Source organism: Macaca mulatta, chromosome 3, assembly GCF_049350105.2.
Source record: "Macaca mulatta isolate MMU2019108-1 chromosome 3, T2T-MMU8v2.0, whole genome shotgun sequence".
Taxonomy (NCBI): Eukaryota; Metazoa; Chordata; class Mammalia; order Primates; family Cercopithecidae; genus Macaca; species Macaca mulatta.
Window position 1 is genome coordinate 36,551,037 of NC_133408.1, and position 27,582 is coordinate 36,578,618.

A 27,582-nucleotide genomic window follows, 5' to 3' on the forward strand; every position below is an offset into this window, starting at 1 on the left:
CGCCCCAACAAGTCACTCCGAGGCCCCGCCCACCCCTGGAAACTCGCCCACAACCCCGAGAGGCCCCGCCCACCCGTTCCCGGCGCCCAGCCCACCCCTCTGAGCTGACCTGGTCGGTCCCGCTCTCAGAGTTCCCCCGTACCCCCACTGCCCCTGCCTGGAGCCGCGAACTTCCTACCGTGGAGTGCCCAGCCAGGAGCCAGAGCAGCTCAGGAAGAGAGGCTTGTTTAAAATTTGTTTATTTTAAAACATGAAACCCAAGCTGAATAGAAACCACAGAAATTACATTGACGAGATTTTTAGTATTTGCCAAGAAAAATAAAGCCCCCAAAGAAATAAAAATCAGCCCCCAAACCCAGTTCTAAAAAAACAAAAAAACACAGCGACAGTACATACAGCCATGGCCCTACGGAGGCTGGAGGAGGGGGAAATGCAAAATGGTTCAGACCTCAGTTCCTGGATGTTAAATCACACTGGGGTGGGGGAGGTCAGATGCCCGGGCGGTGTGTGGGGCGGGGAGTAAACCGGGAGGCTGAGTCTTAAGATTATATATATATATTATATATAACAAATATGAAGTGGTTCAGTACACAACCATTATGGTTAAACACAAAACAAAGATCCCACAGGAGGGGCCCTGGTCCCCCGCCTGCCCCCATCTGAGGTTCTGGGGTCCAGGGCGCTGCCTCACCACCCCTCCCAGGGCTGGGCAGAGCTGGCCCCAGGGCAGGAGCAAATGGTGCTTGGAACTCAAATTGCATAGTGAGATGGGTGGGTGGGCAATGGGCCAGGGGCTGCTCCCAACCAGGCCCGTTCACTACCAAGCTTGCCATGACATGTGGAGGGCTCCTGGGGTAGTGGATGCCTGCTGAGGAGCCCCCTCGGTGAGGTAAGCCCATGGGCTCCTCCCTCTTCTCCCCAGGGCCACCCTGTCCTTCCAATGAAGCTGTGGGCCTGGGAGCTGCGAGACCCCCTGTGCAGGGTGAGAGTGGGACCCGGCCACGGCAGCAGGCACCAGCCAGATGCCCCCAGTAGGTGTGGTGAGGTCATGGGATGGAGTAGTTAGGAACAGGGCACTGAAAACTCAGAACAAAAGTACAACCAACGGCAGGCGCTCCCCTCCACCTACTGAGGTGGGGTTTGAACCCCTTTTGATTTTCCCCGTTTCCTTTCTTCAACCTCGGTGAGTAGAAAGTCACAGACGGGCACACACGCACACCATGGTCGGGAGTCCCGAGACAGCACGAGGCTGGAAGCCCCGGCCTCACCGCCTCTCGAGCTATGTCCATTCACCTGGCAGGCAGCCTCGCGGCCATGGACAGCATTTGTGCTTCTGAGCGGTCGCAGGGCGCTTGGCGGGCACCCAGGCCAGAGAGTGCCAGGGCCTCCCTCCCGGCCCTAGCTCTGGAGAGCTCCCCTGGCGAGTCAAGCCCAGAGGAAAGACTGGGCAGGTTGGCTGTGGTGGGGCCTCCGAGGGGGCTCAGAATGTCAGCCACGCGGGGCCTGAAACAGAGGCCCCTCCACTGAGGTTTGGTCACGTCTGGGAAGCTCAGACGCCCTGGCTTGGACTCCCCTCCCCACTCTGGCCTCCCACATCCCCATTTTTGGTCCCAAATACCAGCACAAAGAAAGGAGGGGTTCACAGAGGAAGGGCAGGGCAGAGCCTGGCCCCAGGGAAGGGATGAGGACATTTCCGGTCCAGGTAGCTGCCGGCTGCTCTGGGAGGAAGAGCCACGTGTCTGTAAACTGCTGGGGCTGGCGGCCTGTCCCCCTGCGGGGCCCGGCCTTGACCCCCGCACGCGGCCATCCAGCTGCCCTCTGGCTGCCCCTGGCCTTGGCACAGGCATCAAGCCTCGAGGGCTGGGCTGGTTGGGCCAGGGCTAGGGCCGGAAGGGGCAGCACGTCCGATCCTGATGTGGCGTGGCTCTGCCCTCCATGGCGGGAAGCACAGCAAACATCGTACACTAAAGCCAAAAGCACCGTAGGGAAGCCTCGCTCCCACTTCACCGGGAGGGAGACCGAGGCCACAGGACCTCAGTCCACAGCCTGCGGGAGGTTCATTCCCGAGGACAGTCCTCCTGGGGCAGCACCTGCCTGGGGAGGGGTGTCCAGGCCCTTGGGCTGCCTGTCGGTCTTTGGCACCCCCGGAGCACCCCATGAAGAAACGCTACTGCAGCCTTGACTCCCAGCCAGCTGCTCCGGCCTCGGCTCCAGCCCGGACTTGGGCTCACGCTGCCGGCTCTGGGCCAGCCAGGGGCACCCGTGGAGGCTGGGGGGTGAGGTTAGTGGTTAGTCCCAAGAGGGGATGGCAGGGGCTGAGGGACGTTCACAGACGGCTCGGGTCCAGCCCCTCAGGCCGGGGTCCTGGGACGCTGTACCTGTCACGGATGGAAATGGAACCAAGAAGGGAGGGAAGGGGGTGCCAGCAGTCCCCCTCAGCCCGCAGCCCCGGCCTGCCCTAGAGATGACAAATGTGGTTAGTGCAAAGAATGAACCAGACACAGCTGCCCAGTCTCTGGGTGGGGGAAGGGGGTTTGGCACCAAGAAGGCAGCCAGCACTGGGTGGCGGGTGAACAGCCCGGGCTCCACGTGGCCCCTGCTGTCCATGGAGGGCTGCGGCCTCCGGCAGGGCGGGTGCTGAGGGAGAGAGTGAAGCTGAGGTGATGGAGAGAGGCCCTGCTGGAGGGGGCCTCTGGCAGCTGGCAGGAGGGGTGAGCCTGTGGGTGGGTGGGCTGCACGGGCAAGGAGGGCACTGCAGAGAGACAGGCACGCGGAGGGACCATGGGGGGACCGCAGGGCAGAGATGAGCAGGTGGCATGTGCCCATCCCTCAGTGGCCAGCAGGCGCCAACACAGAGCGGCCCCAGCCGTGCCTGTGAACTAAGAAGGGGTCCACAGAAGTGCCGGGCAGGAAGAAGGAGAGCTGTGGAAGGAAGGGCCGGCGACAGCACAGGTTGGGTGCGGCCAGGACTTGTGGGTGCGGCGGCCATCTGCAGAGGGAGCGTGCCAGGATAGTAGGTGGCGTGCAGGGTTGGGGCATCGGCTGGCGGCAGCGTTCAGGTGTGACCCAAGTTGGCGGTACGGGCCCAGAGCCCCTGCGTCTCCACTGTGCCCCTGCGGGGAGGGGAGAAGAGGGCAAGCGGCCTGCAGACACGTCCGGGGTGGGCCTGGTGCAGTGTGCGAGGGTCCGGCGGGTGGCCCGGGTGGAAGCGGCAGTGCTGGCACGGGGAGGGGCAGTTGGCACGTGGGGTGGGTGGCTGCCGGGCGCCGTCTAGTGGCTGCCGCTGGAGTCGGGGCGAGGCTGGCTCGTGGCGAGGTATTTGGCTCTCATGCTGGAGGTGTACTGGAGGGAGACAAGGGGGAGGTGTCAGCAGGGCCCCTGCATGGCACACGCAGTCAGGGGCGTCTTCCGCGTGGTCCTCACTCGGCTGAGCCAGAAGCCCTGGGGGCAGAATGGGACAGCACAGGGTGCCCTGACAGAGCCTACAGGGAGGGGCTCAGGAGGGGCCGCGGGTTGGGGGGCCCTGTGCTCTGGGCCTGGCTGGGGCTGAGGGAGGGGCAGCCCCCAGACTCGCCAGGTTCAGGGCAGGGGATGTCTGCTCTGAGGAAGGGTGTACACACGGCCCCCCCCATGCCCACATCAGCGGCATTCGGGCGTTGGGCCAGGCAGAGCTCTGCCACCCCCAGAAGCCACAGCTCCACGGCCCTACCTGCACCCAACGTGCCCAGGACCTGAAGGACACAAACCAGCCACCCTTCAGGCCCAGGCCAAGGCCTCCTCCCAGCCCAGGGCCGGGTCCTCCTACAGCCAGGCCATAGCATGCAGGAGTACAGAGGCCCCAGCCTGAGGACATCCCCCGGACCACTCTGCCCCTTCACGCTATGGAAAGACAGCCCCCTAAGCCACACAGGAGGCTGGAACAATGCCACCCCCCAATCCCGTGGGGGACCCCACTGTGGGCTCCTGGAGGTCTTGGACTTAGGAACAGAGGCGGCCGCAGGGGGTGCTGCCGTGTGCCTGGCTCTGCAGCTGGCCTGCACGTCGTGGGCGCCCTCGTCCAGCCAGGAGTGTGAAGGTCTTGAGTGCACGTGTGTGTGCATGAGAGTGCATGTGTGTGCTCACAGAGAAACGCACACGCGCGAGGCATGTGCTGAGGCCAGACAGTGCAGTGGACCCACAGGCCTGACGCGGGTCAGGAGCCGGCGGTGGTGAGGAGACCTGGCAGGCCGGCTCCCATCCCAGGTGGGCTCCAGAACCCTAGGGCCCCAGGCCCATCCCCACAGTCCCCAGACTCAGACGCACAGTTTCCCAGGTCCCCGAGAGCCCTCCTGGGACACCTAGAAGGTTTCGAGCAGCCCGTGGGGACGCCACGGAAGGGGTGGGAGGAAAGAGCCACGGCCCAGAGCCTCGTCATTCCACGGACATGCAGCACAAGGCGGGGGTGGGGTGGGACGGGATGGGGCACACGCCCAGACCCCTGAAGGAGCCCAAGCAGGCACCCACACCACCGTGGGACCAGCGGGAGAAGCTCGCGTGCTCGCCGGCACACGCCTGTCCGTGTACACACCCCTGATATGCAGTTGGTGCCTCCAGGGTAGGGCCTGCTGGCCACACGCCCACGGCCCTAGGCACATACAGGGGTCTGGGTGCATGGATTCCTCACTGGGAGGTGACAGAAGGGGCTGGGGCCACTTGGAGCTGGTGGCAGAGTCCCCAGAGGCCAAGCAGCTGGGCAGGGGGAGCCTGGAAGGGGACTTGCCAACCCCACTGTGAGGCTGGCAGACCCAGAGCCAGCATTAGAAGTCTCTGGCTGGGCTGCGGCGCTCAGAGCTGGCCCTGCCAACAGGAGCCAGACAGATGGAGCCCCAGCCCAGTGCCGACGGGAGGGCGGCAGTGAGTGCAGGGCAGAGGCGGGAGGCGCAGGCGGGTGGCCGTGCGGGGTGGGGGACCCGGTGGGTCAGTACCTGTCGCTCTGAGGGCACAGCTACCACAGCGTTCGGGCACTGTCCATGGGCTTAAACTGCCAGCCCGCGTGGCTGCCAGAGTCCAGGGCAGCCAGATAGCGCTAGGAGGGCCCAGGGTGGGTGGGGTGCAGGAGAGAGAGAGAGAGAGAGCGCGGCCTCAACGCCAGGGTGCGGGGCCGGGAGCGGGCTGTGGGCCATGTGATGGCAAGGACGAGGGCAGCCGAGCGGGACTGGGCCTGCACCTGGATGGCCTGAGGCTCACAGGGCTGGCCCCTCCCAGGCACCTCAGGCCCAGTTCTGTGCTACAGGGGACCACGACAGCAGCTCCGGGATGTGGATTTCTGAGCAAGGCAGCCTTCAGCCTCCCAAGTCCTGTCTGCCTCCTCCCCGGTCCCCCAGCTTTGCCACAAGCTCCTTCTCTTCGGCACCCTGTCCCCGCCTGCCTGTGTCTTACTCAGGAAGTCAGAGGGGACACCAGGCCTGGGCTGGAACAGCCATGGGTGGACACTCAGGAAAAGACTCAAGGAAGACAAAGAAAAGGAGGCAGAGTCAGGGCCCCGGGAACTGGAGTGGTGGCACCCCAAAGGTCCAGAAGGCACAGAGAATGGTGGGTGAGGCCAGGGAGGGCCTGGTGCAGGGCCATGCCTATGAGCTGGGAGGGCCACAGTGGGGCCACACCTGCCCGCCCACCCTCTCTCCTTCCCCAAGAAAGGGCCTGAGAGCTGACCCACTGGGCGGCTGGCCCCGAGGCTGCCCACTCTGGCCCCAGGGCACTCCAAAGCCGGCCAGGAGGAGCTGGCAGGCCCACCCAGCCCTGTCTACTCAGGCCGGGCACCCTGCAGAGGTGTCCCAGCTGGGAAGGGTCACCTAGGACCCCAGTGGTGGTGGCTCACAGCTGCCCCCAGAGCTTACACTAGCCGCACGTGCCACACCAGCCCACTGATGCAGTGGAACAGCGGATCCCCAAGGCTGAGCAGCCCCCCATCCACCCTCCTGCCCCAAGACTTACTGAGGGCGGCGGGGACTCGCGCCCAATGAGTGGGGTGTTCTCACAGCGGGGGTTCTGGAAATTAGCGTTCTGGCTCCTGAGGCATGAGGGGAGAGAGGCTGTGAGTGCCTGCTGGCCACGTGGTCCCAGCTCCAGGTCGGGGGGCTCATGGGTAGGCCGGCTGTGCCCACCCAGCTCTGCCTGGCACACCCATCTTTGATCCTGACTTCCACAGGGATGGGCATATCCATTCCCACTGGGGGTCCGACGAACCCAGCACAGTAACAAAGGGTTCAGAGAGGGCCCACAGAGAGACCCCTGCCCACCTGGGCCCAGCCAGAATTCACTCCCTCCGAGCCACCTGCCCACCATGTAGCTGGGCCCTGAGGTCCTTGGCCACAGAGTCCTTGTGCCCTGGACACGGAACCTCCATGTGACCACGTGGCCTCCCCATGGCCCCTGGACCGTGTTCACCTGGGGCAGGAGGCACTCAAGGCCAGGGCTCCCCAGCCCAGAGGCCACCCCTTCTCCAACCCCTTCCCTCGAGCTAGCACCAGCCCGGATCCAGGCTCTCAGCTGCGATGTGTCTGCTGGCCCCAATAGGCCCCCCTCAACTCACATGTACTCAGTGACCGGGGCGTTGCTGACAGTGTGGGCCGCGGCCGGGATGCTGGTCTCACTGCCATAGCTGCTGCCACAGCTGTACAGGCTGGGCATGTGGACGCGGTAAAGGCTGTCGTGCGCCTGCCGTGGCCCTGGAGCGGCCTCCTCCTCCCCGTCCTCATCAGGGCCTCTGTGAGGAGGGACACGCAGCACAGGCTCAGGCCCCAGCAGGAAGGAGCTGGCCACAGACCCACAGGGGTCAACTCTGGTGCAGACAGACACTCCTGGTTCCAGTCCTGGCTCAGCCATGTGCATACTACATGTGGGACTATGGGCAGGTCACCCGGCTCTGCATCCAGCCCTGCCCTTGCAAGGTGGGGTGCTAAGAGACCGGTGTGGTCACCTGAGTGCCAGGCCCTGTACTGCGGCCTGTGCATGGCAAGGCTGGCTGGCCGCTTACTGAAAAAAGAGTGCAGGGTCCCTCCTGGGAGGGTACAGGAGGCTAGCGTGCCTCTTGAGGGCGCAGGAGGCTGGGTGTCTCTTGGCTCTGCAGGATCCAACCACACCCTTGGGTGGCCTGAGCCAGGTTTCCCAGCCCTGCTGCCCTCTGGCTTTCTGTCTTCCACTCTACGCGAGCCTCTGGCACTCTGGAGCTCCTCCACGCCCCAGGAGGTCCCAGATGGGACCCAGGATAGGTTGCCTGGCAGCAAGCACTTCAGAAACAGGACAGTGGTAGCTTTTGGCTGCACAGGGGCCACCAGCCAAGCCCCTCACACGCAGTGGTTCATTGAGTGCCCACTCGACACTCCAGCTGAGTCCTCTTACAACTCCCTTTTTACAGTGAGGGAAACTGAGGCCCAGAGTGGTTAAGTGACTTGCCCACATCATACAATAGGCAAGGATAGAGACAGGATCTGAATCCAGCCATGTGGGTCCAGGGCTATGCTCTTATCTACTCCCCTATGTCTGCCATCTTTGTTGCCACTGACACCATCACCACCACCATCACCAACATCACCAACATCACCAATGCCATCACCATCACCATCATCATCATCACCATCACCACAACCACCACCACCATTACCATCACCATCACCACCACCACAACCACCATCACCATTACCATCACCACCAGCATCACCACTGCCATCACCATCATCACCATCATCACCACCACTGTCATCACCCATCACCATCACAACCACCATCACCACCACCATCACCACCACCACCATCATCATCACCATCATCACCAATATCACCACTGCCAACACCATTGTCATTGCCACTGTCATCATCATCACCATCACCAACATCATCACCATCACCACCACCATCATGATCACCATCATCACCATCACCACCACCACCATCACCATTACCATCATCACCAACATCACCACTGCCATCACCATCACCACAACCACCATCACCATCACCACCACCATCACCATCATGATCACCATTACCATCATCACCAACATCACCAATGCCATCACCATCACCATTATCACCATCACCACCACCACAACCACCACCACCATTACCATCATCACCAACATCACCATTATCATCACCATCATCACCATCACAACCACCATCACACCATCACCATCACCATCATCACTAATATCACCACTGCCAACACCATTGTCATCGCCACTATCATCACCATCACCAACATCATCACCATCACCACCACCATGATCACCATCATCACCACCATCATCACCAACATCACCACTGCCATCACCATTATCATCACCACCATCATCATCATCACCATCACCAACATCATCACCATCACCGTCATCACCACCATCACCACCACCACCATCACCATTATTACCACCATTACCACTGCCATCATTACCATCACCATATCATTATGACCACCACAATCATCACTATCACCGTCATTACCACCATCACCATCATCACCATGACCATCATTACCACCATCACCGTTATCACCACCACAATCATCACCATCACCACCTCCATCACCACTACCACCATCATCGGCAGCATCACTCTCACCATCACAAAGGAAGATCATAGAAATCCAGACAAAAGGAAGAAATCTGAGCTGAGCTACCTGCCGTCCATGTTGGGCCACCAAGCAGCAGCCACAGTCCAAGAGGGGAGGCGAAGGTCTCAAAGATAAGCCATGGGAGCCCCGGCAAGGGAAGGGGCCTGTCACCTCTATACACCACTCAACCCAGTACTGAGTGGGGAGACTCAGGCAGGGGCCGCCAGGACCCCCACTTCAAAGGGGAGGACATAGTGGCTCCAGGGGAGCTGGCTTCTATCCTGGTCACTCAGCTGGGGGCCACAGCTACCTGGACTACCCCGGCAGAGCTAAGCCTGCACAGCGGACCACTGACCTTTCTCCCACAGCTCTGCGCACGTGCACCCCATGGTGGGGGACCCCTGCCTGGGAGGGGGTGTGGAGTAGACAGTCTGAGGCCAGCTCTCAGGGCGTAGGGCATAGAGCCAGTCTGGGGACAGGGGACCCCAGTCCTCCCCACTGTCTGCTCTGGACTCCTGCAACCCAGGCCAGGAGCTCCTCCACGCTGTTTTCCTCCTGTGGAATGGGGAGGCTCACCCGGGAGCCGGCAGCCTCAGAGACACCACAGAGGCCTAGGGAGGGCCACCAGGTGAGGAGGTGTCTGTCCCTCACCTCTGGGACTGACACACAGGTGTCCATAAAGGCATGCCCCTGAAGCGTCCTGCATGCCACGTGGCCTGGGGCAACCTCCCGCGACCGCCGGGGCTCCTCACCTCTTCTGCTGCCAGGTGTGTGGGACGCTGCAGACGATAGAGCTGAACATGAGGGCTGTGACGAAGGAGAAGAGGGCCAGGTAGATGAGGCCCTCCACGCCGTCATAGCAGAAGCCGGTCAGCGCCTGCACGTAGTCCTGAGGCCGCGGGACGAGACAGCAGGATTCAGAGACAGGGAGGGTGGAGGGGGCAGTGTGAGGCCCTCAGTCCAGTCATGGTGGCCTGGACCACCCCCCAGAGGCGGGACTGAGGGCCCACTGTCTAATGGGGGTCCCCATCCTCCTGAGCAGCTGCTCCCCTGTTCCCACCCCACAAGCCGCCATGGCCCTGCCTCTCACCAGATGTAGGCTGCGGCAGTCCACCAGGGCGGTGAGGTGCTGCAGGTTCACCTCCGTGCCGTTCAGCACCTCCTGGACACGGAGGAGGGGGTCCTGGGGGACACGCACCACAGGTGGTCAGCACTTCATTTGGACGGAGAACCTTGAGCCAGCTTCGCCCCGTCTTGGAAGCCCCTAGGTCTCCCTCTACCCCACAGTCTGCCACTGAGATACCCCCCACCCTGGGGTCTCAGTACAGGTCCTAAGGACGAGGACTCTGGGCCTTGAGAATGGTGACCTCAGGCCCCTCCCCAGACCCATGGGGTCCACCAAGGACACAAGGACCCGGGAGCGCCTGTCCAGTGTGGTCGCCACTATGTGAAGACAGACCTCCCTTTACCGTAATGGTAGAAACAATGAACCCCCACATGTCTACAGACAAAGACCTGCTCTGCTTTTAAAAGTATTATTTCAGTCAGGCGCGGTGGCTCACACCTGTAATCCCAGCACTTTGGGAGGCTGAGGCGGGTGGATCACGAGGTCAAGAGATCGAGACCATCCTGGCTAACACGGTGAAACTCCGTCTCTACTAAACATACAAAAAAAATTTGGGTGTGGTGGCGGGCGCCTGTAGTCCCAGCTACTCGGGAGGCTGAGGCAGGAGAATGGCGGGAACCCGGGAGGCGGAGCTTGCAGTGAGCCAAGATCGCACCACTGCACTCCAGCCTGGCGACAGAGCGAGACTCCGTCTCAAAAAAAAAAAAAAAAAAAAAAAGGTATTATTTCAAGGAACAGTTAAAAGCAAGGCAAAAGCCTCATGTTGACTGACAAAACTCTCCATGCAGAGTGAGCACGGTCCTGTAACATGTCCGTGTGCTTGCCGGTGCTCACGTGTGTGCATGCGTGTGCACCTGTGCACGGACACCACCAGCTCTGTCTCACGCCTGGAAAAGTGGCTGCACAGAAACACTGCCAGGCTGACCGGGACGCCACAGGAGCCGCGACTGGGCCCAGTGCTGCCTTTTACGGCACGTTTTCTTTTTTTTTTTTTTTTTTGAGACAGAGTCTCGCTCTGTCGCCAGGCTGGAGTGCAGTGGCCGGATCCCAGCTCACTGCAAGCTCCGCCTCCCGGGTTTATGCCATTCTCCTGCCTCAGCCTCCCGAGTAGCTGGGACTACAGGCGCCTGCCACCTCGCCCGGCTAGTTTTTTGTATTTTTTAGTAGAGAAGGGATTTCACCGTGTTAGCCAGGATGGTCTCAGTCTCCTGACCTCGTGATCCACCCACCTCGGCCTCCCAAAGTGTTGGGATTACAGGCCTGAGCCACCACGCCCTGCCAGCACGTTTTCTTTTCTTTTTTTTTTTTTTTTTTGAGACGGAGTCTCGCTCTGCCACCCAGGCTGGAGTGCAGTGGCTGGATCTCAGCTCACTGCAAGCTCTGCCTCCCGGGTTCACGCCATTCTCCTGCCTCAGCCTCCCGAGTAGCTGGGACTACAGGCGCCCGCCACCTCGCCCGGCTAGTTTTTTGTAGTTTTTAGTAGAGACGGGGTTTCACAGTGTCAGCCAGGATGGTCTCGATCTCCTGACCTCGTGATCCGCCCGTCTCGGCCTCCCAAAGTGCTGGGATTACAGGCTTGAGCCACCGCGCCCGGCCTAGCACGTTTTCTAAGGACCTGCTACAATCCTGAAATGGATTTTGGGGCCAGGCATGGTGCCTCACACCTGTAATCCCAGCGCTTTGGGAGGCCAAGGCAGGTGGATCACTTGAGGCCAAGAGTTGGAGACCAGCCCCGGGCAACATGGTGAAACCCCGTTTCTACTAAAAATACAAAAATTAGCTGGGCATGGTGGCGCATGCCTCTAATCCCAGCTACTCAGGAGGCTGAGGCAGGAGAATCGCTTGAACTCAGGAGGCGAAGGTTGCTGTGAGCCGAGATCACACCACTGCACTCCAGCCTGGGCAACAGAGCGAGACTCTGTCTCAAAAAAAAAAAAAAAAAAAAAGGATTTCGGGATAATAGAGCCTACTGTTATGGGCTGAATGGCGCCTCCAGAATTCCTGTTGCAGTCCTAACCCCCAGAACCTCAGAAAGGGGCTGCATTTGGAGACAGAGCCTTTAAAGAGGTGTTGAAGGTAAACCAAGGTCACGTGGGTGGGTCCTAGCCTGATGTCACAGGTGTCCTTCTAAGAAGAGGAAAATTAGCTGGGGGTGGTGCAGGCGCCTGTAATCCCAGCTACTCAGCGGGGGAATCGCTGGAACCTGGGAGGCAGAGAGGTTGCGGTGAGCCGAGATTGTGCCACTGCACTCCAGCCTGGGCGACAGAGCGAGACTGTCTCAAAAAAATAAATAAATAAATAAAAATAAAAAAGAAGAGATCAGGACACAGACACCCACAGGGGGATGGCCCTGCAAAGACAGTGGGAAAAGACGCCGTCTACAAGCAAAAGGGAGGCCCTGGAAGAAGCCGGCCCTGCCAAGAGCTGAGATGAGAAACGTTTGCTGCGGAGGCTGCCCCGTCTGGGGTGCCATGCTATGGGGGGGGGTCCCAGGAAATGATTCCACCTCTCTACCCATTCGAGTGCAAACACACCAAGGCGGGGCTCCCGCTGTAACAGAAATTCTAAAAAGTAACTTTAAATCAAAGCTGTGTGTGTGTGTGTGTAATTTTTACTTACTTTTAATTTGTATGTTTATGTGTGTGTATATGTTTTATATATATATATATATATAGAGAGAGAGAGAGAGAGAGAGGGAGAGAGAGAGAGAGAGAGAGACACAGGGTCTTGCTCTGTTGTCCAGGCTGGGGTGAAGTGGTGCCATCACAGCTCACTACAGCTCTGAACTCCCAGGCTCAAGCAATCCTCCTGCCTCAGCCTCTCGAGTAGCTGGGATTACAGGCGTGCTTCACCATGCCTAGCTATTTTTTGTGTGTTTTTTGTAGAATGGGGTCTTGCTATGTTGCCCAGGATGGTCTCGAACTCCTGGGTTCAAGTGATCCCCTTGCCTTAGCCCCCCCAAAGTGCGGGGATGACAGGCATGAGTGCCGTGTGCCCTGTGTGTGTATACACATTTGTCTGCTTTTAGCTTTGTGAAGAGCTCCTTGGAGAAGGGCCAACTGCTCCCAAATGGAGTCTGAGACCCACACTTGTGCCCACAGACGCACTCCTCCCTCTCATGTCCAGTGCTGGGGCGGTGTGCACAGGGGCAGGGATCCCCCCGGGGGACCAAACACCTCCAAAGAGATTTGGGTTTTATCAAGAGTATAGCAACATATGTATTTTTTATTTTTAATTTATTATTTGAGACAGAGTCTCGCTCTGTCACCCAGGCTGGAGTGCAGTGGTGTGATCTTCGCTCACTGCAATCTCTGCCTCCCAGGTTCAAGCGATTCTCCTGCCTCAGCCTCCCGAGTAGCTGGGATTACAGGTGTGCACCACCATGCCCAGCTAATTTATGTATTTTTAGTAGAGACAGGGTTTCACCATGTTGGTCAGGCTGGTCTTGAACTCCTGGGTTCAGGTGATTTGCCCACCTCGACCTCCCAAAGTGCTGCGATTACAGGCGTGAGCCACTGCGCCGGGCCTTTATTTTATTTTTTAAAACATATTATAGAAATGCCTGGGCCCAAAACACTACAGGGAAAAACAAGAATCCTCCCAAATTTCCACAGTGCCCCCAGGGCACTCACCCTGAGAATGGATCTGATCCTGTTACTCTCTTCCCTCATCTCTTTCCATTTTCTTCAAAATTTTTTTAAATATAAAGAGGTTGTATTACTTTTTAAACAAAGAATAAAGTTATTTTTTAAAAGTTGGGTGTGGTGGGCCAGGCGCGGTGGCTCACGCCTGTAATCCCAGCACTTTGGGAGACCCAGGCGGGTGGATCACGAGGTCAGGAGATTGAGACCATCCTGGCTAACACAGTGAAATCTTGTCTCTACTAAAAATACAAAAAAAAAAAAAAAAAAAAAATTACAAAAAATCAGTCGGGTGTGGTGGTGGGCGCCTGTAATCCCAGCTACTTGGGAGGCTGAGGCAGGAGAATGGCGTGAACCCGGGAGGCGGAGCCTGCAGTGAGCCGAGATCGCACCACTGCACTCCAGCCTGGGTGACAGAGTGAGAGTCCGTCTCAACTACAAAAAAAAAAAAAGTTGGGTGTTGTGGCTCATGTCTGTCATCCCAGCCCTGAGACCCACCTGGGCAACACAGCAAGCGCCTGTCTCAAAAGAAATGATTTTTAAAACCTACCAAAAATTCCCAGGGGAAAAGAATGAAGGAGGGAGGAAGAGGCTAACGCAGAAAAGGCTGGGGAAGGAAACACCAGGTCCCCACTCGGCCAGCCTGGTGCCTTCTCCAAATTCGCCGAGCTGTGTTTGCACCCAACTTTCTTTCATGCTGAGAAAAGAGGACCCCTGCCCGCCCCAGTGCCTGCCCTGCAGCCCCTCACCTTAGTGGCCGGCTGCTCCGAGGGGACGGTCCTCAAAAGCTCAGCCACGACATCCTGCATCTCCACCAGGGCCTTGTGGCTGCCAGACAGCTTCTGCTCCAGAGAGGAGACCAAGTCCATGGGTGCCGCGGGGTCCGCCTGCCTCTCCCTCCCCAGGACACTCCAACATGGCCACCAGCAAGGTGTCCATCCCGGGAGGCCATCAAGGCTCCACCCTGCAGGCCAACAGCGCACTCCCTACCCTTGCTTCCCCCGGGGACACACCCAGAGACCACAGAGCCCTAAGGTGGCAACAGCCAACCACACACCCACACCAGTAAGCAAAGCACAGTCACACGGCCCTCAGCATTCAGAGGGTCACGTGCTATCGGTGAAATGACCGGCAGTGCATACGGGGCTTGACCAGTTGGCGTGGCCGACCTCTTCAAACTCCCCCACCAGGACGCCTGAACACGGTTACCCTACAGAGGCATCCCTGGGGCTCCTCCTTCCCCCACCAAGGCCAACACAAGGAGCAAAAGCAGTCCCAGCGATGCGGGTGCATTGAGCAGGTCACCCCGAAAGGCTCTCAGCCAGGTCACCAGGTCACTGGCATGGTAACCCCAGGGACCATTGGTGACATCCACATGGCCTCTGTCCAGCTCCCCCCCCAGTTCCCCAGTCCTGCAGGCTGAGGAGCCAGGCCCCAGGCCTGCTGGGCCCCTCCACACAGAGCAACGTACTTCAGACTCTCCTGAACCCCAGTCCTGGCCTCCCAGGCTCTCACCTGCTGGAAGGGGTTGGTGGCGCGCGGTGAGCAGGCCAGGTAATACTGCAGGATGTCTGCGGAGAGATGTCAGGGCAGGCTGAGCCACAACGGCTGTCCCTGTGTGACTGCATGCAAGTGTGCACGTGTCTGCACGCATGTCTTCAGGGCATGTCTGTGTGCATGCTGACATGTGTGCATGTGTGTCTGCATGCACCTGTTACATATGTACATGTGTCTGCATGTTTACTTACACATGCACGTGTCTGTGTGCACATGTTTATGTGTGCATGTGTCTGTGTTTATATGTGTGCATGTGTCTGTTTATGTGTGCATATCTGTGTGTGCATGTGTCTTTATATGTGTGCATGTCTGTGTGTGCACATGTCTGTTTATATGTGTGCATGTCTGTGTGTGCATGTGTCTATATGTGTGCGTGTGCATGTGTCTGTTTATGTGTGCATGTCTGTGTACATGTGTTTATATGTGTGCATGTCTGTGTGTGCACATGTCTGTTTATATGTGTGCATGTCTGTGTGTGCACATGTGTCTGTTTATATGTGTGCATGTCTGTGTGTGCATGTGTCTTCGCATGTGTGTAACATGCATATGTCTGTGTGTGTGGCAGTGGGGTCTGGACTCCCATCAAGCCAGGGTCCCCACACATTGCCCCTTGCCTGGGTTCCACCTTCCGAACTCTTTACAAGTTCAGTTCTTCCAATTATAAAAGAACATTAAAAAAATGTTTTAGGCTGGGCATGGTGGCTCACGCCTGTAATCCCAGCACTTTGGGAGATCGAGGCAGACGGATCACGAGGTCAGGAGCTCGAGACCAGACTGACCAACATGGTGAAACACGGTCTCTACTAAAAATACAAAAATTAGCCGGGCGTGGTGGCGCATGCCTGTGATCCCAGGTACTCAGGAGGCTGAGGCAGGAGAATCGTTTGAACCCAGGAGGGGGAGGTTGCAGTGAGCCGAGACTGCGCCACTGCACTCCAGCCTGGGTGACAGATAGAGTGAGATTCCGTCTCAAAAACAAACAAACGGGAAAAAGGTTTTAAACGTTGAAAAAATGATGAAAGTATTGAGCAACATAGGAGAGCACCAGGCATCACTGTGGCCACCCGTGCAGTGAGGCCAGTGGGGCTGGCCTTGCTGCCTTCTGGGAGGGGCTGTCTGGCCCACAGGCTGGAGCTCACACATGTGTGTACATGTACACGTGCAGGGGAACTGCTCATACTTGATAAGACCCCCAAAGGCCGCCGGCAGTAGGGACCTGGAGGGACCAGGCTGATAGCACTGGGGCCAAGGACAGTGCTGGGTAACACTGAGTGGTCACCAGCCCTCCCGGCCCCCAGCAGAGCGGGCCACCCCTCCATCCTCACCCCTGAGGACAAGGTGATGACTTTTCCTCCGGGAGGCTCCTCAGGCTTTGGTGGGAATGGTTCCTTCAACATAGGCAGGTAAAAAGCCAGCCCACAAGCCAATCCTGTGGCCTCCAAGGACAAAGGGTGGCAGGATGATCACCTTCAAGGTCATTCAGTAACCCCCACCCCCACAGGGACAGGCCTTCTATTTTTTATTTGTGAACACACGGTAATTCCACAATGGGGGCCCGAGAAGCTTAACACACTGACAGCACCCCGATCTCCAGATTCCCACGTCCACCTGCTTCTGTGACGTCCGACACACATCGCAAACCTTCTGAGGGGGCTGAAACTCCTGATGCCCCAGATCCCTGCCCCCCACCTCCTGCTCCCCCACCCGCAGTACAGAGCTGCTGAGACCAGGGACACCAACTCCTGCTCAGTCCCTCTCGCTCCCTACATCCAACTGACCAGGAAGCCTTGCCAGCTCTGCCCTCAGAGCCCATCCCTGTCCACCTTTTGCTCAATTTATTCAAGCCCCTGCTGTCTCCTGCTTGAAGCATCCCCCTCACCTCCTCTTGTAACCCCCGAGGCCTAAGGAAGCTTTGAAAGGGGTCTTCAATCACGGGTCATCTCTCCCCTGCCTCCCTCCCTCCAATGGCCTCCCCCGGAATAAAGCGAAGCTTGCCACAGTGACTCAGCCCCTCAGCCCCACTGGCCTCCCACCCTCCCTTCTCCCCTCGGGTCTGCCTCCTGCCTCGGGGCCCTTACAGGAGATGCAGGGTCCTTCCCGCTCTACTTTTCTTTTGTTTTTGAGACGGAGTTTCACTCTTGTCGCCCAGGCTGGAGTGCAGTGGTGTGATCTCAGCTCACTGCAACCTCCACTTCCTGGGTTCAAGTGATTCTTGTGCCTCAGTCTCCGGAGTAGCTGGGATTACAGGCACCCGCCACCACGCCCAGCTTATTTGTGTATTTGTAGTAGAGACAGGGTTTTGCTATGCTGGCCAGGCTGGTCTTGAACTCCTGACCCCAGGTGATCCACCCGCCTTGGCCTCCCAAAGTGCTGGGATGACAGATATGAGCCACTGCGCCCGGCCCTCTGGCTGTACTTTAATGCCACCCGTTGGCGTCCCCTGGGCACCTACTCGAAGCAGCCCTGGGTCACCTGCCCCTCCTCCCGCCCTGTGGGCACCCACCACCCCACACAGTTGCTGTCATTCTTTGCAGAGCCTCCCACTTGGGAAAGGTGGTCCTCTTTGCTCACTAGCGTCCTGGCCTGGGACCTGTCTCCCTGAGACCATGGGCCCACGGGGCAGGGGTGCCTCGGCCTCAGCCACCTCACTCTCTTGGCTCAGCCCAACCCTGGGGAACCCGCTCGGACGCGGCTGTGGACACAGACTCACCCCCACTCAGCACTGAGTGCTCCTCCACCATCTTGGTCACGTAGGTGTCGGGGTCCACACAGAAGTCGCTGGAGCCCTGGGATGGGCGCAGGCAAGCAAGAGGGGGTGAGCAAGCTGGGCCTAAAGGGAAGCTCTCGGGGGTAGAACCAGCCCCCAGAGTCTGCTTTCAACTCAAGAGGGTGGACTGTGAATCTGGGGTTACAGGCGGACTGTGCCCATGGTGGGTCCCCACTGCTCTCGGAACCCAGTGTCCGGGAAAGATGGGAAGGGACAGGAGTGTGGCTTCCCCTCGTCCCTCCCCCAGTGCCCAGGTCCAGCAGCCGGGAACCTCACCCCCTATGCCACTCACCACGGACACAGCCAGCTCCAAGCCCAGTGCGCCCCAGCTGATGACCAGGGCCAGGACTCCCAGCAGGCAGACCCTGGGGCAGAGACAGCCAGTCAGCAGCCTCCAGGCCAGGGTGGGGGCCGTGCCACCTGCTGGGCTGCAGGCCAGAAGGCAGGTCCCTGTGCACACCAACGCTCAGCCCACACACGGGCTGGGGTTCTTTCTATGACCTGGCCTCAGCCAGAGCTGCCCACAGCCCAGGGCCCAGATGGATCCCTCTCCTGGGTGGGGTGGGGCTCAGAGATCCGAGCTGGAAGCAAGACTGGAAGGCCAGGTGGGTCTCGGGGCCCTGCCCTTCCTGTCCTCCCCCAGGTCCCTCTCCTGAACAGGCAACAGTGTCCACTTTTACATGGGTCCCCACATCCCGCTACCCACGTAGCCACCCAAGGGGCCTGATAACCACAGCTAGACCAAGCCCTCCTGTGCTGAACCCTCGCTCAGCAACCCGGGACTCAGCGCTCTTGTTATGGCACCAGACTCTCCCTCATCTGAGGCCTCACCTCACCCACATCTGGCCCCCTTTGATCCAGACATACAGGCCCCCTGTGTATACCCCACTGCAGGTGCCCCCCCATGGGTCCCCCACATCCCAGTTCAGGCCCCCCAAACACACCCCAGTGCAGGCCCCACACCCCACTGCACACTGTCATCCTTTCTCATCTGTCCAGGCGTCCCTTACTCCCTTGGGTCCCCACTCAATCCCTCCTCTCTCAGGTCTCCTTGGGCACAGTGTGCAGCTGTACTCCCCCAACTCACCCCACTGCAGGCCTGCACACCACCCCGGCTTTTCCTCTCCAGGGTGCTATCACTTCTGGCCCGTGCCACGTTTCCCTCATTCTGCTCCTCTGTGGCCTGTGAGTGCCACGTTGGGGGAGGCTGGGTGTTCTCCCATCTCTCCCAGGCCTGGCCCAGGGAGGCACCAGCCATGGCCGTGCGGCTGTGCAGTGAAGGGCAGTGACAACACCTCACCTCCCCCGGAGGAGCTGCCACTCTCTCTGCCTTCCAAATGAGGAGACCAAGGCCCAGCACCAACAAGCTACCTGACCAAGGTCACCCTCCTGGTAAGCCAGAGCTGGAGCTGGAACCCAGGCTGTCCCAGGGCCAAGGACCGAAGGGGTGGAGGAAGGAGCCCCAGCCTGGTCTCTGGGTGGCCCTGGGCACTCGGAGACCTGGACAGGTTGCTCCAGGTTCTGGGCTACAAGTGCCCCACATGCAGACTCTTGAAGGAAATCAAGGGTTGGGGGCAAGTGTGCCGGGATTCTGGCGACAGGGGGACAGGCCACAGGCATGGAAGGGGAATCTCAGAGCAGGCCCAGTGCAGGGGTTTCCCACTCAGCCCCCACCACAGAGCTTGTGGCTAGGATCTGCCGATGGGGTAGGGGAAGTGGTGCCACGTGCATTGCCCTCCCCCTCCGCTTCGGGCCTACAGGGGGCCGACACTCCCAGACTCACCCCACCAGGATGCCCTTGGAGCTGCGGATGAGGCCGACCAGCACCAGGAGGCAAATGATGACGTCCAGCAGCAGCAGGCCCAAGTAGCCCAGCCACCTGCAGGCACACCTGAGAGTGGGCCAGGGCACAGGGATGCGGGGCCACGGAGTGGGGCACCAGGGGCCCTCAAGGGGGAGCTGAGGCCAGCAGCCTGGCACCCCAGAGGGCACTCAGATGGTCTGGGTCATGGGAACTGGTGTCAGTTCTTGAGAAAGGTTCCCATTAGGGGAACTCCAGTCATTGCCTGTGACCTCCAGTGGCCCTGGGCCCCCCACCCATCAGACCTCATGTACTAGGTGCTGACAGCAAAACCAGCCCAAGGAGGGTAAGGCTCGCCTAGGTGGGGTTGGGCAGGGAGGAGGGCCTGGCCGCACCTGTACCAGTCGTAGAGATCCACCTGCTCCGCCAGCACCTCCAGCGACACTGCCGTGTTCCTCCAAAAAGGAATGGCAGCCGTGTAGCCCAGTAGCGTCTCCAGCAGGCCCTGCAGGCGCTGTACGGCTCGCAGGGGCTCGGGTCGCCCGGCCAGCTGCTGCTCCAGGGTCTGCAGGCTGGGCTCCGCCGTGTGGTTCAGCCCCACTGCCGTGTCCCACACCTGCGCCGGACCCGCGGGCGTGAGGTTGGGGGCGCGACCCCCTCGCCCCAGGGGCTGGGCCCTTCCTGCACAGCCCCAGCCCCGGCTGCCCCGCCCAGCCTCGCGCAGACATGGGGTTCCGGAGCAGCAAGAGTGCCCCGGCCCCAACTCCGCGGTCACTCACGCGGTCCTGGACCCCGGCCACCGTGCGGTTGGCGTGACGGAGCGAGTAGGTGGCCCGATGGATGCCGTCACTGGTCTCCCCGTTGCCGTAGAATCCCACGGCGATGCCGGCGCTGGAGAGGGCAGGGGCATGAGGGCGGGGCCTGGAGATGTAGCCCCGCCCACCACAACACTCCAGCCCCGCCCCCTTGGGGGCTGCCCTCTCTGGCCCCGCCCTCCGGCCCCGCCCCACCGTGCTCACCTGCACACCAGCGTGGCAATGATGACACACCAGGCCGTGCAGCAGCAGTCGGCGTCCAGGTGCTCCTCGCTCTTGCGCCGCCGACAACACAGCCAGAAGGAGTAGAAGAGCAGGAAGAGGAGGTCCAGGGCGAGGCAGGCCAGGGCGGTGGCCCCCAGCAGCAGCAGCGCCTGCGGGCGGGCAGAAAGCGGCGCTAAGGGGGTAGACCCCCAGCCCAGAGTCCCACGCCCCACCCCAGCAGGGGACCTGGCGCAGACTCCCATTTAATCCTGTCTCCACCCCTAGATGGTGGGCCCCATCCCCGACTTGTAGGTGAGGCATGGAGGCTCCCACCACCTCAGTGATGCACCTGGGGTCACCCAGGCCTGGACCCCACACCTGGGACCCCGGTCTCACCATCCTCAAGGCTGCCCAGCATCAAGACTCTATAGCCAGTAGGAGGGACCAGGTGGATGGACTCCAGGCCTCTGTGGCTCCGGCAAGGCCACGTGTCCCCTCCCCACCGGGTCCCCAGAGTCCAGGGCAGGTGCTCAGGACATCTGCCCCACCACGCCCCAAGGAGAGGCGCTGGATGGAGGTAGCCAGAGAATGTGGGTGACAAACGAGGACCCAGCAGGCTGGTGAGCCAGCATCCTTGCAGCTACAGCCCCGCTAGGGAGGTCCCTCCACCTCTCCAAGCCTGGTTTCTCTTCTGTAGAAAGAAGTGCTGCTGAGATGGGCGGGGCTGCTCACGTCTGTGATCCCCGCACTTTGGGAGGCTGAGGCGGGCAGATCACCTGAGGTCAGGAGTTTGAGACCAGCCTGGCCAACATGGCAAAACCCTGTCTCTATTAAAAGTACAAAAATTAGCTGGGCGTGGTGGCAGGCACCTGTAATCCCAGCTACTCAGGAGGCTGAGGCAGGAGAATCGCTTGAAACTGGGAGGCAGAAGTTGCAGTGAGCCGAGATTGCGCCACTGCACTCCAGCCTGGGCAACAAGAGCGAGACTCCATCTAAAAAAAAAAAAAAAAAAAAAGTGCTGCTGCCCCCTTGAAGCAGTGAAGCCCTGGGGAGGGGCTGCCGGCATCAGCTCCTGTCCTCACCCCCAGCCTGAGACAGTTCCAGGACCCCAGGGCCTGTCCCCATCTCAGGCCCAGAACTCTTCAACCTCACTCCTGGCAGGATCCCCCACCCCAGCTGTAGTGCTGAGGTTTTCAGGTCTGGTAGGGAAACGGGGAGTCTGTGGGGGACTGAACCCCCTCTTGCTGACCATGAAAGTGTTTCTGAGGGGTGAACATGGACGAGGCCCCATCAGGGGTCTGATCCTGTCTGGGGTCTGTGCACTGAGAAGCCACCTCTCACTGCCCATGGAGTCCCCCCACGCTGGATGAGATGGCAGGGCTGACCCCACACTGCTACGCTCACTGGCCAGGGCTGTCCCAGTGGACACCACCCACACAGGCCGCATACGGGCACCGCACCGGACACACAGCCCTGTCTGGCTCCAAGCATGGCCCTCCGGTGTGGCTCTCCCCAGGTCTCTGAACACAAAGGACAGACCACAGAACAGACACCAGAGCTCCCCTGTCCCGAGGCCAGGAGACCCACACAGGAAGTGGCTAATTTGATGCAACAGTGACATTTCCTGAACACCCGCTGTGGGGAGGGAAGGTAACGTGGCCCCAGAGCTGTCCCTTCTCCTGGCACCACACTCAATCTGCCTGGCCGAGTGCTCTCACCCCATTTCATCCACAGGGAAACTGGGCTTCAGAGAAGCTACAGAGAAAGCACACAGGCCCTGCAACCCCAGGTCCCCGGGTTCAGCATAGCCCTGACCCCGGCTCAGCCCTCCAGAACCTCCACACACTTCTCGTGCCAGGGTGAAGGATGGGGAGCTGACACAGGGCTGTGCCTCATCGTGGGGCTAGGGACCACCCGGAGGCTAACTCGGGGGTGCCCACTAGGGGTGTCAGCAGCTGGGGCCCTCAGTGTTGCGGGGTGGCCACCAGGCACACCTGCACTGCCCTAACTGGCACTGCTGCACAGAAACGCCTCCCTCCCCACATCTCAACGCTTCAGCAATGTGGCCCTCTGGGGCCCCAGCCTCGGGAGCTGCTGGGGCGGATCATCCCCTGCCTGGCCCCCCTTGGGATGAGAGGCTCAGCCACAGTGGGCACTGGGACTGCTGCTGGATCTCCCAGGAGATGGTTGCCAGGCAGTGGGAGGATGGCGTGTCCTGCCCTCCAGGAAGTCGGCCGACACCCACACTCGAAGGCGGCCTTTCCACCTTCACCTGGCCAGGGAGGCGCTGACCAGCCCAGCACACCCAGAAATGAGCTGCCATGGTCCAAAGCCACGCTGGTGTGTACACGGCTGCCTAGCAGCCAGCAATCTGGGCACTGCAGAGCACTGGGGGCGGGCACCGTCCCACTCCTTCAGCCATGCACAAGTGCCTACCGCCCCTGCAATGGCAGGAGGACTGCTGGGCCCTGAGCCCACCCCCACCCTCTGGGAGCAGGCCCCGGGGCTGGCACCAGAGCCACTGAAACTGAATCAGCTCAGGGTGGTCTCATGGTCCCAGGGAGCTCAGGCACAGAGGCCTCAGGGCCCAGGAGGGCTTACCCAAGGTCACACAGGGAGGCGGAGACAGAGCAGTCACCTGCGGGGTGGGGGGCTCACATTAACAGTGCCAGCACCGTGCCCAGGCTCCGCACACACGTTAGGGAACCTGGAAAAGCCACGCTCTGGGGCTCCCTGGCTTATGTAGGGCTGGGCATGGAGTGGAGGTGCTGACCCCACCAGCTGTGACTGCAGGCCCTGCCAGTACCCTCCCCATAGCTCAGAGGCCAAGGGCAGAACAGACCTGTGGGGGCAGCTGACCATGCCCCCAGGGACCAGAGCTCCACGGGACCCAGGCCCACATCGGCATGTCCGTCCACAGGGCCTCCCCTGGGCTCCCATGGCCTGGGGGCCATGTCAACCAGCCACATCTTGACCCTGGGCTGGCCAGACTCCTCCAGTGAACCCTCCCTCTGCTCTCTCCACTTGCAGAGGCCTCCGCAGTCCCTGGCTGGGGTCACCCTCGCTCCCCCGACCCTGTGCTCACGTGGGACACGACTCGAGAGCCTGTCCGTACTGCACCCCACATTCGGGACTCACAGCTTCGCAGGGAGACTCCTGCTGGGGTGAGGAGCTGGGGACTGGAAGAGCAGGTCAATTCCAGACACGCATTACACAGAGCCCAAACACGTACCAGGCTATGACCTCCGCAGCCACCGGCCTGGCATGTCCACCCAGAGCTCGGGGCATCAGCATACATCAAAGGGCTTCCAGGCCCAGATCACTTCCTCGGCGGCGCCAGAGCCACCCACTCCCACTTGCCAGATGAGAAAACGGAGGCAGAGCGAGATAAGCCCTGGCCAAACAGGATCTGGGTGAGGCAAGTCCATCCCTCAGATGGCAGTTCCCTGGTGCAGAGGGCTGACATCCTGGGGCGGCGGGCAGGGGGCGCCCATGGCTGGTGGGGAGAGGCTGCTAGGCACCAGGCACCCTTGCCCTTGGGGCCCGCCTGCAGGATGGTGAGGTGACACAGGCACTCAACATCATAAGTAAACTGTGAAGCCTGCTGGAAGGTGAGAGACGCTGAGAAAAAACAGAAAAGGCAGCACAGGAGCTGGAGTACCGGGGAGTCTACGATTTCTTTTTTTTTTGAGATAGAATTTCACTCGTGTTGCCCAGGCTGGAGTGCAGTGGTGGGATCTTGGCTCACTGAAACCTCTGCCTCCCGGGTTCAAGCCATTCTCCTGCCTCAGCCCTCTGAGTAGCTGGGATTACAGGCACCTGCCACCAATGACCGGCTAATTTTGTATTTTTAGTAGAGATGGGAGTTTCACCATGTTGGCCAGGGTGGTCTCGAACTCCTGACCTCAGGTGATCCGCCCACCTCAGCCTCCCACAGTGCTGGGATTATAGGTGTGAGCCACCACACCCGGCCCAAGTCTATGATTAAAAAAAAAAAAAAAAAAAATTATTTTAGAGACAGGGTCTTGCTCTGTGGCCCAGGCTGGAGTGCAGTGGCACGATCACAGCTCACTGTAGCCTCAACCTCCTGGGCTTAAGTGATCCTCCTGCCTCAGCCTCTCAAGTAGCTCGGACACAGGCACATATCACCACAACTGGCCAATTTTCTTTTTCTCTTTATTTTCTTTACTTTTTCCTTCCTTCTTTCCTTCCTTCCTTCCTTCCTTCCCGCCTGCCCTCCCTCCCTTCCTCCCTTCCTTCCTTTTTTCTTTTTTTTTTTGAGACAGTCTCTGTCACCCAGGCTGGAGTGCAGTGGCGTGATCTCGGCTCACTAAAACCTCTACCTCTCAGATTCAAGCGAGTCTCCTACCTTAGCCTCCTGAGTAGCTGGGACTATAGGAATGCACCAACACACCTGGCTAATTTTTGTATTTTTAGTAGAGACGAGGAGTTCACCATGTTGGCCAGCCTGGTCTTGAACTCCTGACCTCAGGTGATCTGCCATCTCGGTCCCCCAAAGTGCTGGGATTACAGGCGTGAGTCACTGTGCTTGGCCTCTGTCCTAATTTTTTTTAAATTTTTTTTGTAAAGACAGAGTCTGGCTATGTTGCCCAGGCTGGTCTTGAACTTCTGGGCTCAAGCAATCCAGCTGCCTTGGCCTCCCAAAGTGCTGGATTACAGGTGTGAGCACTGCGATTGATTGTCTGAGGCAGCTTTCTCTTGTTCTTGTCCGGATGGGGCCAGCTGCAAACAGAGCCTCACTCCTCAGCCCCCGGGGCCCAGAGGCCAGGCTTCGGGGCCTACGCTGGGACAGCCTTACTTGGCTTCCCCCAACTGAGGAAGGAGATGGCGCCTCCCTCAAAGGGAGGCCACTTGGGCTGCCTGGGTCCCAGCCCACCATGCAGAGCCTGTCCTTGCCTGCTGTGCAGAGCCCGGGTGTCAGGGTGCCCAGCAAACCGGGCAGCTACTTCATCCCACCTCAGAGCCCTGGCACCCAGCGCGCCAGGCCTGAGCCCAGCTGTCTGCGGGGAGTGTGCCGTGGCCAGCCTGACCTCTGCACCCACTTCCCGAAGCCAGATTCCCAGCAGACAGTCTCCTGCAGGGCACCGGAGCAGCGGCATTCCTATGGTGGCCCAACCACCTCTCTCCACCGGGCTGGTGGCCCCTCCACCCCTCCCTGGCCCATTCAGAGAAAGAATGGGAACTGTCTGATCAGCAGCTGGGCTCTGACCAAATGGAATTTTCCATCTGTGGTGGAAGTGATGTAAGGGCTCGGTCAGGCGAGGCGAAAGCTGCACGTTGGGCTCCACAGAGCACGTGGGGAGGACTCAACTGCCACGCACGCGCCAAGGGGGCTGGAGGCGACCCCCTCCTGCAGCCTCAGTCCCCCTGTCCCCACCCTAGGGCTCCTGGTCTCGGCCCTGGGTCACCCCCTCCTTCTCCAGGCCCCTGCAGCCCCACAGCCACAGACGGCATCCACGGGGGATGCCCCCTCCCACCATGAGCTCAGACACCCCCCACTGCCCTGCAGCCCCCAAAATGCAGCCCCCAAAACCCCACCAACTCTGGAAACACCCAGCCAGCCAGAGAGCCAGCCTGAAGCCTTACTGTGTCCCAGATCAGGCTGCTACTGATAGGATCCCAGTACACCCCGGGCCACAGCAAGACCTCCCTGGCCTGGCAGGGACGCCTGGGGCAGTGGCTGCAGAGGAGCAGGCAGGGCGGGGGTGTGGCTCAGGGCAGGGCTCTGTGGCCTCTACACCCAGGCATATGCTGCCCCTGGGCCTGGAGCCTTCCTCTTCAGGAAACCCCCACTGTCCCCAGACATGGGCCATCTCCTCCAGGATGTCCCCAGGATATCAGAGACCCAGGCCCAAACCCGGCACTGCAGCCTTTGCTCTGTGTGAACCTCGGCTCCCACACTTGGACCCGCACTTGTAGGGCGAGACCCCCAACCCAACCTGGCCGCCTGCACAGGTGGGTGGCCCCGACCCAGACCTGCTTGGAGAGGGGAGGGCCCAGTGAGCCACAAGGCCTTAGGACGGCCCGCAGGGCAGGAGGCTTGGGGAGAGGATGTGCATGAGCAGCTGCGAGGCCTGTACCCCACGCCTGCCGCGGCCTCCCAGCCAGGCCCACTCTGCCTCCAGGCTCTGTCTGGACGTGACTCTCATCAGCACCGCAGACACAGGCACCCCCCCACGCAATGCCAGGCTCAGCGCCAGCACAGGCCACACCACACCAGGCTGCCAAGGCAGGAGGGCCGTGCATGACGGCAGGGCAGGGCACACTGCCTGCCACCGCTGGGCATCCTGGTGGCTCCCGGAGCACCTGGTGGTGGGACCTGGGCCTGCAGTGTATGAGGAAGCATGCCACTCAGGGGAGGGTGTACAGCAAGTCAGGGCTGGCCTGCGGAACACATGCCCCCTCAACACACAGGCGGCCACTCAACAGGCGCACCCCTGGGAGCAGCTGCCCACCCCACTACCCCAGATCACGGACCCACACGCCACTCTGTCCCACCAACCTGTGGGCTACCATGGCGCATGGCTGGGCTGAGGATGCCCTGGCCCACTGGGAGGTGCCCACAGGGACTCTGATGAGCAGTTTGGCCTGATGCAGCCCCCAACCCCAGCCACAGGCAGTGGCTACGATTCTACCACCCTGCCACTCCAGCCACAGGCAGTGGCCACGATTCCCGCCACCCTGCCACTCCAGCCACAGGCAGTGGCCACGATTCTGCCACCCTGCCACTCCAGCCACAGGGGCTCACTCCTTGGCTGGACACTGCTGCGGGTATGCCCTGAGCAGGAAGGAAAGTGAAGACATAGGGCTGGCATCCTGGAGCCATGCTGCTAGGCACCGAGAGTTCAGGGAGGGGCCCACAGTCCACAGTCACACAGCGGGGGCGGGTGAGCCCAGCAGGCCAGGCAGTGTGACCACAGCTGAGGACGATGGCTGCCTGTGGCACTGGGAGGGACCAGCGAGCCCCAGGGATGCAGCTGTGGGGCACAGTGAGCAGGGATGGCAGGAGAAGCAGCCCCCAGTGGCCAGAGAAGGGGTGGGCAGAAGGTGGGTTCCAGCC

General features: G+C 60.2%; 1 protein-coding gene and 1 pseudogene across 4 annotated transcripts in view; both read right to left on the reverse strand.

The window, feature by feature from the left end:
• Positions 1-223: 223 nt before the first annotated feature.
• Positions 224-2,158, reverse strand: LOC144340178 (uncharacterized; annotated as a pseudogene). The gene is made up of 2 exons (XR_013415949.1): positions 2,095-2,158; positions 224-2,033 (listed from the first exon to the last, which is right to left on the reverse strand). The product of XR_013415949.1 is annotated as an uncharacterized LOC144340178 (transcript).
• Positions 224-27,582, reverse strand: part of TTYH3 (tweety family member 3) — a 35,274-nt gene continuing 7,915 nt past the window's right edge. Inside the window, exons 2-15 of one of the 3 annotated variants that reach the window (XM_077995991.1) lie at positions 20,502-20,671; positions 20,262-20,373; positions 19,878-20,098; positions 19,465-19,560; positions 17,974-18,046; positions 17,625-17,700; positions 14,873-14,928; positions 14,107-14,199; positions 9,681-9,773; positions 9,343-9,479; positions 6,572-6,745; positions 5,974-6,049; positions 4,965-5,065; positions 224-3,342 (exon numbers count right to left, since the gene is read on the reverse strand). In XM_077995991.1, the coding sequence (XP_077852117.1) occupies positions 4,985-5,065; positions 5,974-6,049; positions 6,572-6,745; positions 9,343-9,479; positions 9,681-9,773; positions 14,107-14,199; positions 14,873-14,928; positions 17,625-17,700; positions 17,974-18,046; positions 19,465-19,560; positions 19,878-20,098; positions 20,262-20,373; positions 20,502-20,671 (1,458 nt within the window). In that variant the 3' untranslated portion in view covers positions 224-3,342; positions 4,965-4,984. The remainder of the gene's footprint in view (positions 3,343-4,964; positions 5,066-5,973; positions 6,050-6,571; positions 6,746-9,342; positions 9,480-9,680; positions 9,774-14,106; positions 14,200-14,872; positions 14,929-17,624; positions 17,701-17,973; positions 18,047-19,464; positions 19,561-19,877; positions 20,099-20,261; positions 20,374-20,501; positions 20,672-27,582) is intronic. The other 2 variants (XM_077995992.1, XM_015133181.3) reach the window with 2 other exon arrangements.